The sequence below is a fragment of the Micrasema longulum genome, unplaced genomic scaffold, assembly GCF_059751315.1.
Source record: "Micrasema longulum isolate JH-2025_06_02 unplaced genomic scaffold, ASM5975131v1 h1tg001157l, whole genome shotgun sequence".
Taxonomy (NCBI): Eukaryota; Metazoa; Arthropoda; class Insecta; order Trichoptera; family Brachycentridae; genus Micrasema; species Micrasema longulum.
Genome location: NW_028278344.1, coordinates 280822 through 294565, shown reverse-complemented (window position 1 = coordinate 294565; position 13744 = coordinate 280822). Strand labels below are relative to the sequence as shown.

The 13744-nt window shown below is 33.3% G+C and overlaps 1 protein-coding gene across 1 annotated transcript in view; it reads left to right on the top strand.

Moving 5' to 3' along the window:
• wmd (serine-threonine kinase receptor-associated protein wmd) overlaps positions 1–13744 on the top strand; it is a 32637-nt gene that overhangs the window by 15487 nt on the left and 3406 nt on the right. Inside the window, exons 2-6 of the mRNA XM_088233856.1 lie at positions 6401–6535; positions 8446–8601; positions 10309–10433; positions 11603–11852; positions 12879–13121. Of these exons, the coding sequence (XP_088089982.1) occupies positions 6401–6535; positions 8446–8601; positions 10309–10433; positions 11603–11852; positions 12879–13120 (908 nt within the window). The 3' untranslated portion in view covers position 13121. The remainder of the gene's footprint in view (positions 1–6400; positions 6536–8445; positions 8602–10308; positions 10434–11602; positions 11853–12878; positions 13122–13744) is intronic.

Genomic DNA, 13744 nt, shown 5'->3' with positions numbered 1-13744 from the left:
TATGCTTTGCAAAATTGTGTTTGTGGTATGTGGTTACATACAAATATTTACTAACATTCATGAATGAATGTGTGGTTTGACCACAATGTCAATGCTTTATGCAAATTAACAATAAAAAGTAATTTATTTTTATTGTTGTTTCATAATTTGGTAACATCTTTATCAAAACATAATGAGATAGTTCAGTGGTTTTATAAAAAACTTGATTTTTTTATTTTTATGTATTGTATTATGAGTGCTGCATATGACTAAGTTTTGTAATTTTGAGATTACTCCGCCTGTTAAGTCACAAGCTCTAGTCGGAGAAATATACTGATTGGTGAGTTGGTTTCCCGGAAACCGGAAATCTATAACAACACTCTGGCATTGGTTGATTCTTAAGAACTTGTGACGTAATTCAAAGTAGTTCATTTTTATTATATTTTTCGTACGTTTTTAAGAAACTTTGTCATTCAATTAAATGTCCTAATTTTACCGCGTGTAAGGAAACATTTTTTATATCTAATTTCCCGTAGCACTGAACTTTCTGATTGTGTCAAGTTGTGACTAAACGCGTTTGGTCTCGTTTTATGTTAAAAACATCGATAAATATTTCAACTGAGATAGTAAACTATGGTAAAAATAAGTGGTTATTAATAAAGTTGTTTTAACAATGTTTTGAGTATGTCTAAATGCTTGCACACTGGCTAGATTTTCTCCCTAGGGAGTTGTTCATATTTAAATTTGTTGCAACAGAGAGGGAAACATATTTGAGAAGGGAATATGAGAGTCCAGAATGGTGAATGTTACACGGTGTGTAAAGTGGCCACTTAAACCAGCCAATGACAGGTCATAGGCCCTGTAAGTGCCTGGACTCTCATGTTCCCTTCTCAAAAATGTTTTCCCTCTCTGTTGCAACAAATTTAAAAGTAGTTTTATTTTAATTATAATGAATACCAAAATAGTGCTGCATATAAAAATAATTGCGTTTTTTAATTATTGATATTCGAAGCATGATGTTTGTGGTCAAACATTTTAATGAATTATAGTAAATATTCGTTTACAACCACTTACCGACTTTTCTATAGCTACCGGTTTCGAGACATACCCGTCACATCATCAGGACAATAATTTCACTACCATGCAAATCCCACCATATTACAAAGTTAATGTTATAAATATTAATTAAAAATTAAATTATTTGAAGATACATTTAAATAAATAAAATAGTGGCACAATTATTATTATGCCATTGTTATTTCTGAAAACATTTAAAACTAGATGGCACAAGTGAGTGAACTTTAAGTTATGCTTTTGCGAATTAATGTTAGTTAGTTGTGTTGCTGTTATTCCCGGGGTGTGAATTGATATTCGTACTGTTATGTTCAAGAAAACATGATCAACCCATTCTCTCCGTTCAAAATTGACCTATTTTTATTTATTAGTTTAAACACATAATTTGTTAGTGACAATAAACATATAAACTACTTGACGAATCTTAAGCTATGAACATTTTTTATAATAAATTACTCACATGTGCTCTGGGCACCGCGTAATAGTGCTGTCATAGGCGCTCACAGACATGTGAGCACCGCGATGAATGAGTTAGTTATAATGAGTTCTACCAATGAATAAAATGACTCGCCTACAGTCTGTATTGAATGCCGCATCGAGACTTATTTTTGGAATCTCTAAGTTTACTCATATGACTCCACTACTTCGGGAATTACACTGACGTTTTCCACAGAGGGTGAAATACAAACTCTGTTGGCTTATGTCTATGTCACTGCACAACTCTGCTCCAGAATATCTAAAGGAACTCTGCATTCCAGATGAACTAGCTTACAGACGTCTTACGCTTAGATCAGCTACATCTACGTCGAAAGGAAAAGTTGTTATACCTCTACGCAAACAGCGCACTAAATTCGGCGAACGCGCATTTGCGGTCGCAGGCCTTACGGCATGGAATGCTCCCCCAGCAGAGCAGAGGTGCGTGGCTGTGAGAGTGAAGTGATGTTTCGGAAGAAACTTAAAACCCACTTGTTCTCTAAATCATTTGAATAAATTCTTAGCATGTGGTGACAAAGTACATTATTTTTCTTAAATCAAAAAGTTAAAATTAAATTTATATCTTTATATAATCACTTTGTAAAGCGCCCTTGATGTATTATATTAAGAAAATGGCGCTATATAAGTTATCCATAATAATAATAATGAAAAAGAAGAATACAGTTCTGTGTGTGAAATAGAACCAGAATCCTGGACAAGTGTCTTTGACTCGATGGCTGCTCTCAGGTGAAAATCCTAGAAAGGGAAACCTAGTGGTTTGTGTGTTCGCCTACCATGTCCGAGGTCTTGGGTTTGATTCATGCGAGGGTTAACATGAAATATTTGTTTATAAGGTGATTTTACTGAAATGCCTCATCTTTTCTGGACTGGGAAGAAGCCTAAGATGTACATTAGGGTAAAATATTATTTAGTTACACTGTATTACTGTGTACCAATGTAAAATTAAAAGTCGTCAAAATCTATCAATGCTTTTAATTGAACTCCAATACGATTCCACAATATGGTCACGGGACTTTTATAAAGTAATACCTTGACCCATAACTCGAACCGTGCATCGTCGGTGATACTGCAGTATCTTGTAACTTACCTTCAATTGAATGTTTTCCTAAAGGAACCTTAAAAGCGTTCTGTTAATATATTAATTTAATTTAATTGAATTCAATCAACCAAAAATATCACTGGAATATCAGAAAAAACTATCATTACTTAGAGTAAAAATAGCAATAATTTAAAACTGGCGGCTCTTATTTATTTATTTATGCTTTATTAAGTTAGTTCATAACATCTTAAGAACTAATATAAACTTTTAATAACATTACAATTTTTTTTATCAAAATTTCTCAATAACATTTTTTCAAATTAATTTTAAATATTTCAATCTTTTCTATCTCCTTTATTTCTTCAGGTAACTCATTGTACAGCTTCAATCCCTTGTACAATGAGTTTTGAAATTCTGTTTTTCTTCTCATTGGTAATCTTATCTTTTTTTTATCCATTTTTTCATATGTATGACATTGTTGGTTAAATTTTATTATTGTTTTTATTTTATTCATCCCCTTAATTACTTTATGTTTAAAAATTGCTACATTATATTTAATTTGCAGCTTCACTGTGAGAAAGCCAATTTCTTTGTGCATTATTTCTACATTACATAAAAAAAGAATAGAAGAACAGTAATTTATGTGTGGACATATGATTGTATTATGTATAAGAACACTACTTATTACATTTCGCAATCTCATAAATAAAATTTATTTTGATTTTTTTTTGTTATTTTTTTTCAATATACATAAGAGGTAAAACAGAGAATTAAAAAATAAAGGATAATTACACAGCAATGAAATACATATTAACAGTAAAAATAGTAAATAAAAAGTCCCACAAAGGGATGGCCTGTTCGTGGGTATACAAGAATGTTTATGAATTTTTGCCCCCATAATAAATAGACATGTATAATATTTTTGTGTAATATAAAAAAGAGAAAAGAAAATGTTCTGTAAAAGATTGTAAGGTACTTTTTTATTTTATAGTAATTAAAAAGGAAATAAAAAATATTAAAAAAACATTAAAATATTCCTTATTATTAAAGGGCAGCAAAATATATCATAGAAAAAAAGACTTAATATCTTAAGTTTGAATCCAGGATAGTGTGTTTTTTAAAAGAAGGAAAATTTTGAAAGTTTGGGATCAATGAAATATTTTCAGTAAAAAGAGAATTAAAAATTTTTGGGCCTATAAAACATGCATGTCTCTGTGCTAGCCTCGTTTTACAATGTGGTTTTTCTAACACACGATTCCTTTGACTTGATCTATTTGAATTAAATATATATTTCAAACATTGAAAACAATATATTTGTCTTGCATCTAAAAGTTTAGCAATGGTATAAATGAGCTTATGAAAAGATGAGAAACTGTGACAGCTAACAATGGTAATTATATAATTGATAGATGTCGTAAAAAAAAAAATGAAAAAAAACATGTAACAACTTTTGCATCAACCTAATACTTATGTATATTATAATAATGACCAATTCAAACATTCAAGTGAAATAACATTTTATTCATATTAAATTTACACTGCCTTCCATCGTGGGTTCTGCATGTTATTGATGTGTTGTGAGTGAATAAAAATGACCTTTGCTTCACATGATAATTTATAGATTCATGTCCCGATCTGAAAGACTATTGATGTAATTTATTTTAAATTATTCTTGTAGGATAGGTAGAAATAGTATACACTCATATTTTCTTCTTAATTGTGTTGTATTATACTTTATTTATGATGAATTAAAATAATAATATGTAACCTTGTAATTGTTGGATATTTAAAATGCTAAATATATAAGGGAGATGAGGCATGAGTTGGTCTAAAACTAAACTGGTCTATGTAACATTTTCGGTGAAATTGAGTTAGGTATAGCATTATTGAACTTCTATCTGAGCAAAGGTAGTCTATATGTTATTTTTGTACCCAAATGTCTATTACTCTCAAAAGTATCACTTTGAAATCTATGTAACAAGTTTTTTATTTAATTTTTAAATTATTTTATTTAGATCTTAATTTGTTGCAACAGAGAGGGAAAACATTTTGAGAAGATAATATGGAAGTCTAAGCATTTACAAGGCTTGTGAACTGTCATTGTCTGGTTTATGTAGCCACTTTACACACTGTAATATTCACCATTCTTCCTATGTTTTTCTTTTATACATCGTATTATGTATAAGTATATCATTTTGAATTTATTTCCATACCTTATATTATGTTTATTTTGTAATTTTTTGAAACTTTAAGAAAATTAAAATTTTAAATTCATGATACTGGAATCAAAAAAATATATTTATTGATTGTACTTTTTAGTCTGGGTCATAGCAAATATCCAGTTAGCAGGAAATTTTTCTCACTTTTTTAACCCAATTTTTCATAATAATATTTACAATGAGGAAGTTCGTCGGCCTCGTGGTGTGACATGGTTGATATGAAATATTTATTTTAATAAGGGTGTTTTCACACTAGAATATTTCATAGTCCCTCGACTGGTAACTGAAGCATAAGACTGATCATCTTACCTTCATATAGCAAAAATGATCAAGATACGCTGCGATTGGTATACCAATGCAGTGCCCTATGGGCCATTAGGTGTGGAAAGGGAATGACGATGAAAATCAGTAGTTTTTAAATATTTTTTTATTTGTCAATAGTTTATCAAACTAAGCCAATTTAAAAATAAAAAAATGTAATGTATTATCAGCGTTATTATTTTTATCGAGTTCTCTTAGGTGAGTTATGCTGATTGGCTTCCCGTAAACTGGAAATCTATCGTTGGTTGATTCGGAAGTAGTTACTTCGTTTAAAGTAGTTGATTTGTATTAAAATCTTTTTTCTTTCTTTTTTCTTTCTTTTTTTTCATACATTTTCAAGAAATCAATATGTATCTTTTTGGGTGATCCCGTGTAAGTTAGATTCGTTGCGATGTTTCGGTTACCATTGCAGGAGCCATCTTCAGGGCGAACTGTATGAAGATGGCTACTGCAATGGTAGCCGAAACGTCGGAACGAATCTAGCTTTCACGGGATCACCCAAAAAAGATACATATTGATAACAGTGACCGTGAAAACCTATGTACCTGTTTTCAAGAAACTTTGCTGTTCAATTTAATGCTATAATTTTTACCGTGCATTAGAAAACTATTTTATATCCAATTTCCCATAGCACTGAACTTCTTTACTCTATAGAAAAGTGATGAGTTACTTGTTTTTTTTTTACATTTGAATATTGAATTTTTTAAGTGCAATGTTTTTTCTTCCTCCATCTAATTTATAATGAAATTTTTAAACAGTGAATTTTTTTATAAAACTGGCACTCTCTTCATAAATGTGATCAATAATTTTTTTAATTATTGCAAATAAAAACTTTATTAAAAATAATAATCTGGAAGTGATTTAATAAGAATCTGTGGTGAAAAAGACAATATTTTTTTATTTTATTTTTTTTAAATAAAAATAAATATTTGCGTTCTTATGATTTACCCAAATATTTAATTTTGAGGGCCATTTTAAACGAGTTGTAAATAACTCACTATTAGAAAATGGAATCGAGTTGGGGTAGAGTGGGATTCGAACCACGGACCTTTAGTCCGTGAGTCCGAGACACTAGCCACAGGACACAACCCGATATTTAATAAGCTTAGGCTAGGAATGTAGCGTCAAGTTCATTCTCTGGGGACATTAATACGTATAATAACAAGATTATATTATAATAACTGTTTACGTTAATGTTATAGGTAAAAATGGATCGATAAACTAGAAGCTTAAATTGATTGTAAATCTAAATACGTAAATTGGTGATTTTTAGATGGAAACCCAATGCTCCGGCAGGGTGAGACGGGGGACTGGATCGGTACCTTCGAGGGCCACAAGGGGGCTGTGTGGGGAGTGGCTCTCAACAGGCAGGCTACACAGGCCGCCACCGGGGCTGCAGACTTCACAGGTTTGATTTTACACTGGATTTAGCGATTTAAGCCAAAATATTTTCTCAAACAAACTATCACGCCATTTTCCATAGGAGTAAGCAGAGACAATAGAATACCTTATCACTCTATTTTTACATGCAGATCTTGCTTTCTCTACATTCATACATCTTCTCATGCACACATGTGCATACACATTTATGTTTTCTGTATCCATCGACATTCGGATCGTAAATCTTTTTAGTGATATTTTTTGGAATATTTCACTTTCGATTGGGCCGTAGTTGATGGTATGAAGTAAAGATGCGGAAAATTGTGTTTTCTAGCTAAAAAAAAAATTGACTGCTGAAGCCATATCTTCTTTGTCGATGGAAAAATGTAACTTGTCGAGGATATGATGGGCATACCCCTCTATGAGGCCATATAATTATTATCACGCAGCAAAATAATTCCCGTACAGCGGGCCTCCCTAATGGGTAGTTTATGCTGGACTGAATAGAAAACTTATAAGAATGTTGACAGGTATTGCTAGATTGCAAGATTGATCAAATGCCTCTTGTTGAATAATCTTATTTGACTAACGTACTGGGATACTTTCGTTGCATACTGTTTTTTACAGGGACACAATATCTCCTACCATATCATGCCATGATCTCCGGCCATATAATTATTATCACGCAGCAAAATAATTCCCGTACAGCGGGCCTCCCTAATGGGTAGTTTATGCTGGACTGAATAGAAAACTTATAAGAATGTTGACAGGTATTGCTAGATTGCAAGATTGATCAAATGCCTCTTGTTGAATAATCTTATTTGACTAACGTACTGGGATACTTTCGTTGCATACTGTTTTTTACAGGGACACAATATCTCCTACCATATCATGCCATGATCTCCAGAACATCATAATCGACTAAAACAATATTTTGCTTTGATGGAGCACTTAATATTTATTACTATATAGTTTATTTTCTTGTAAATATTAACTTTGTACTAGTCGTATGGCCTCATGGCCCCTGTGTTTGGGCGTATGAAGAGTATAGTTCTCTGTGTAATAGAACCAGAGTCCTGAATTAGTATTTTTGACTCGATGGCTACTCTCGGGTAAAAATCCTAAAAAAGGGAATTCGTAGTGTATTGGTTGGCGTTTTTGCCTACCACGCTTGAGGTCCTGGGTTCGATTCCTAGGAAGGTCTACATGAAATCATAATTTCAAATGTGGTTTTATGCTGCAATATTTCATTGTTTCTGAAGCGCAAGACTGATCATCTTACTTTCACATAACAGATGATCGAGATATGCTGCATTTGGTGTATTAATGCAATGTCCTATGCACAATCGAGTGTGGACAGGTGAGGGAAGAAGCTTTATGGGTGTTTAAATATTTAAATAAAAAACTAATATTTTACATACTTAAACACATTTCCTGAGCCAAAGGATCTGGTATTTAATATTTATAATTTGTATTGAAAGTGTGATTTAAGGAATGAATATCTACCCTCTTGCGTAAATTACATCCAGGGAGCGATTATAAACGCTATTTTCACTGGTACGTATCGAGAAGCTTAAATATGCTTCTCTAATAAAAGTAGGCACCACAAAACAATTGTTAATTGCAATTAAAGCAAGAAGCTCTTGCTTGAACATGATTTTTGTCACTTCCAGTGCCTAGATATGTGTACTATGGGGTACGAGTGCCCTCAATACCTATCGATGTACTAACCTCAAAATTCGGAGATACAGGGTCGATAGTGTATCTTTGTAATCGCTCTGGAGAATTTATTTTATACTCTATCGTCATAGTGAAGGTATGGCTTCCGTAACTTCTTATTGTAATCGCCCCCCAGGTACATTAAACCTGCGATGGTCTCGAGAAATTCTATGACCATATATTACAATGGGTAATAACAATCGTCTGTTTTTATTTCAGCAAAATTGTGGGACGCAGTATCAGGAGATGTAATTCACACGTTTGACCACGTCCACATAGTGAAAAGTGTGAATTTCAATTCAGATGACAAACTTCTGGTTACTGCTAGCAATGAGAAATTACTTAGGGTATTTGATCTCAATCAGCCGGAGACAGGTAATGGTAACTACATTGTTAAACAAATCAATTTGCCCCTTATATTGCTCCCTTTCTTACTTATTATTCCTAATTCATTATCCATCTTTACTTTTTATCTACGGTCATTTGCTAAGTCACTATGTTAGGGTACTTGGCATGGACTCTCTCAATATTATGTATACATTTAACAAGTAATTCAAACGGCGAAAAGTGGATTCCATCGATGTATCATTATTATGGAGAACTTATGTAATGCCATTTTCGTAATATAATACATCAAGGTTAAAATTTCAAAAAAGGACCAACAGAAAAAGAAACATTTTTTTGTATACAGCAATAAATTTTTACAATTCACTTTCTAATGACCTAAAAATATACAAAACATGTATGTACTTTAAAAACACCTAAATAAAACAGTTCTTACAGCCCATGTGACGAGTGATATGTGATGTTATTTTATCAACTTTTTATTTAAACTATTTTTTTATTTATTTTTTATTTATTGGGGATATCAACAGTAATACATGTAACAAAAATATAACAAATAAAATATACAGAGAATAAAACCAATGACCACAGAAATACATTAAATACACGTACAATACATACTAGTGTGTTTGTGTGAGTTTAAGTGAGTGAGAGGGTGGGTGAGTGGGTGTTATATTGGAATGAGGGTGGACATGTGTGTAAATATTGCACAAGTGTCAAGTGTCTAAAATATAAATATATATAAAATATTAAGAATTAGAGATAAAATATAATAAAATAAGATAAAATAAGATAAAATAAGATAAAATAAGACTTTATTATTGAAACTAAGTATAAGACTAAAAATTGTGTTATTATATATAATACCCCCTCATACCAGCACTTTTGCTGATTGGGAATATTTCATACAAAGAAAATATATAATGTAATGTAATATGTAAAGTTTTAAAACCTTGTATTTTGTCATAAATAAATAAATCTAATCTAAATTTATAATGAAGAAGTTCAGTGGTACGGGAAATTGTATAAGAAAAATGTTTTCTTACACGTTGTAAAAATTAGAGCATTTAATTGTACATCCAAGTTTCTTAAAAATGTATGAAATTTTTTAGAAAAATGAACTTTTCTTTTTTCAACATTTAGTGTATTTTGACGCTACAGAGTTCTACTTTTACATGTCAGCACAACTTCCCTACGACAACCCATGATGTCACATGTGGAGTAATTTAAAAATTACAAATTTTTATGAAATTATAGCGATGACAATACGATACATAAATATAAATATATATTTTTAATTAATTTTTAAAAAATACCGTACTTCCTCATTGGATAACTTTGGTATAACAATTTATTTTGTCATTAGATGCTACCGATTTATTCAAATGATTTAGGGAACAAGTGGGTTTTTTTTTTGAAACATCACTTCATTCTCACAGTTTCGCACTTCTGCTGGGAAATGTAGTGAAGTGAAGCATTTATTTAGGAGCTTGTAAGATTTAAAAAAAAGCTTTTTCACTTGCAATGGATTTTAAAAATATTTCAATGTTACAATTTTTCATCATTTCTTATATGCTTTTCTCCTTAATCCTTTCTAGATCAAATTCCGAGTGTCAAAGGTCCAAAAAATATGTAGCGTTGAACATTTAATATTTGAACAATCTTAAAATCTGCTCATTATCTCACATGACTCGATGAGTACCATATTGATTCAGTCAACATTATTTGTGTCCCTAGCAATTGAAATGTTCAAAGGACACTCGGGTGGCATCAGGCACGCCATGTTCTTCAGGGATGATGCTGCTCTAGTCTCCGCCGGGGAAGACAACACTATACGGGTGTGGGATAGGAATTCAGGATTGGTAAGTTGTAGATTGTTATATTTTAAATAGTTATAATGGTGATTGATAATTTTGGTTATTTTATAAACATAAGAAACTTAAAGCCTCCTCCTCCCACGTCAATCCCGCATTCTTTAGTCATTGACTGTCTTCCAGGACGCCAGGGGGAGGAGGAGGTCCGAAGAAGATTTTGATTTTTGTTTTGAATTTTTATAAAATTATAAGATTCTGTTATATGGGCATTAGAGTGGGCCGATGATGTATGAAGTTTTTTATTTTTTTAGACATTAATGTGAAAGGGGTCTAAAAAGTTTCATTTTGGATCACATTGAATGTAAAAATTATATAAAAAAAATATTCCATACTACTTTTGGCCCCCAACCGAGGTTTGAAGTTTATAACTGTCTGAATATTTTGTTTATTATCCATATTGATAAAATTATTTTTTTGTTAGTAAAGATCATCACATTACAAATTCAAACACGGTTTAAAACTACCGAAATGCAAAATGTTTACACTCCGCGGAACTGATTCCGTTGAGTGCCTGACTAATATTGACGAAAACAATGGCTCATTAAAACAATTATACCCATTTATTCCAAAAACATAGCGCAACTCACGCCCTCAGATGCTTATTTAATAAGGTTTAATGCACATTATAAAATTTATTTGGACTGATTTCTTACTTAAATATGAAATGACACCCGATTTAGTGCAAAAAATTGAATTTTTCGAAAACTTCAAGCTTTGGTTGAAGGCCAAAAGTAGTATCAAATATATATTTTTTTTAATTTTTGCATTCCGAGTAATCTCAAAGACAACTTTTTAGACCCCTTTCATTTTAAATTTCTGAAAAAAAATATATTGGCCCACCCTAATGCGGATATCTGCACATGTTATGCCCAACATAGTGTGTATGTTGGGCATAACATGTGCATAACATAACAAATCACTCGTTATAGGAGGCTGCTGCGTTCGTTCTCGGACTTTAATGTTAGTTATGAAATCGAACCACCTTATGCCTATTATTTTCCTTAAGCACTCTCAAAACTCGGGAGTTTTGTATTTTGAGTTTTAGTAAGGTGCCAGGATCCGCATCCATATAGGAGTACTGACATTATACAAGAGTTAAGTAATCGGCACTTCATTTTGACCGATTTTTGCGCTAAACTTCCTCATTTTAATTTCAGGAAGTAAAAAAGATAGACTTCCCTTCCACGCCCAACAGTCTGGAAGTGTCCCGCGACGGGGCCACCCTCACAGTGGCCCACGGTAGCAAGGTCACCTTCCTGGACTCGGCCAGTCTGGAGAGGACAGCGGAGGTGACGGTGCCCACAACGTGCTACTCCGCGTCGCTGCACCCCGACCGCAATGTCTTTGTCTGCGGCGGGGAGGATCTTAAGGTCTACAAGTTTCACTATGGCAGTGGCGAGGAGATGGGTGAGACTCTCGACTTTTTCACTGAGACTTAATGGTTTATTAACAAACGTAACAATTCCTTTATCCACTACTTTTTTTTGGTAAGAGTTCTCTGGATTATAAATGTAATCTGCCGAACTAGATACAACCTGTTTTAAGGCAGACATTTTTATGTGTAGAGTAAAATAATAACAAAACAATATTACCTGCTAGTGAATTTACTATACCATTTTAATTATCCTTTTTATTATTTACCAATGTGTTTTGGTAGTTCTTCTGACTTTTCTCTTCCCAAACCCAGCAACCATTTTTTTGCAAATTTGTTCAATTGAATCCGGATCTTGGTTTTACAATATTCAGGCAACACATCGAATATTTTGGGACCCAAAAACCTGAAATTTCTTTGCCCGAGAATGCAGTGATGTTTTCAAGTCATATTTCTATGGCAGCTTTGCTATTCTTTTTTGTTCTGGATAATTTTTGTAGCTCCATTTTGGCCCAGAAAATCAGCTCAGGAAGATGTACAGTAAATAATCCCACATGTCTTGCTGCTACAGAGCGCACGGGCAGTTGGGATTCTAGTTTTCCGTTTCTAATCATGGTATATTTTAATAACATGTAGTAACTAGATTACGAAATGTTTTGCAGTTTTGTGAGCTCATGGGTGGTTAGAAATCTAGTCTGTTCACATTACAAAATAATCAACCATGTTTTGAGTATGTCCAAATGTTGGTAGACAAGGCTGGATTCCACTCTCTAGGGAGTCATAATTTATTGCAACAGAGGAAAAACATTTGTGAGTAGAAAATATGGAAATCTAGGCGTTAACAGGGCTTATGCTCTGTCATTGGCTAAAGGCGTAAACCCTGTAAATGTCTAGATTCCTAAATTCCTCTTAATTTTTTTTTCTCTGTTGCGATAAATTGAGTTCAATTCAACCTGTCTAATGTTTTTGATTTACAAATCCATTTGCGTAATATTTTGATTCCTATGGTCTTCGGGGGTGGCTGCTTTTTTATTTTCTTCTAATTATTGATCTCTTCATAGAGTCCAACAAGGGGCACTTCGGCCCCATCCACTGCGTGCGCTTCTCCCCGGACGGGGAGCTGTACGCCAGCGGCTCCGAGGACGGCACGGTGCGCATGTGGCAGACGCGCGTCGGCAGCTCCTATGGCCTGTGGCGACGCAGCGAGGGGGCAGCGGGGGGAGGGGCAGGAGACGCACACCCGCAGCTGACCAACGGCGGCCAGCATAACGGGAAGGCCTCCCCCACCGAGATCACCGCCTGAGGTGACCGATACATTGTTTTAAATAAATCCACAATATTACATATTTTATTAGTTTGATAGATATATTTTATAATATTTTAATTTCGAGTCTCGCGAAATTTAAAAATTCCCGAATTCTTGAATAAATTATAGATGTGCTGTGAGCTTCCCATTTTCAATCCATTGATATGATTATGCCGAGATCTTTTTTATGCTTTACGGGTTTGAGTTGGACGCCACCCAAAAGATAAGTAAACATAGGATTGTTTTTGCCTATGTGAAGAACAGTACATTTTTCTGCATTCAGCGAGATTAGCCAGTTTTTAGTCTATTCATAGATCTGGTCCAAATCCTGGAGTAGTTGACCGGAGAATAGTTTAAAAAAAAAAATTGGGTTGCAGTGTCTTCCATGCTTGAGGTCTTAGGTTTGATTCGAAATGAAATATCTGTTTATAAGGTGGTTTTACGCTGCCATATTTCACTGTTCCCGGACTGGTACTTGAAGCGAAAAACTGATCACCTTACCGTCCAGTAACGGAAGATAGAGATTTGAGATAAACTGCATTTACTTAACAATGCAGTGCCCTATGCACCACCAAGTGTGGATAAGGGTTTGAAAATTCACAAAAGCGCCCAGTTTTAACT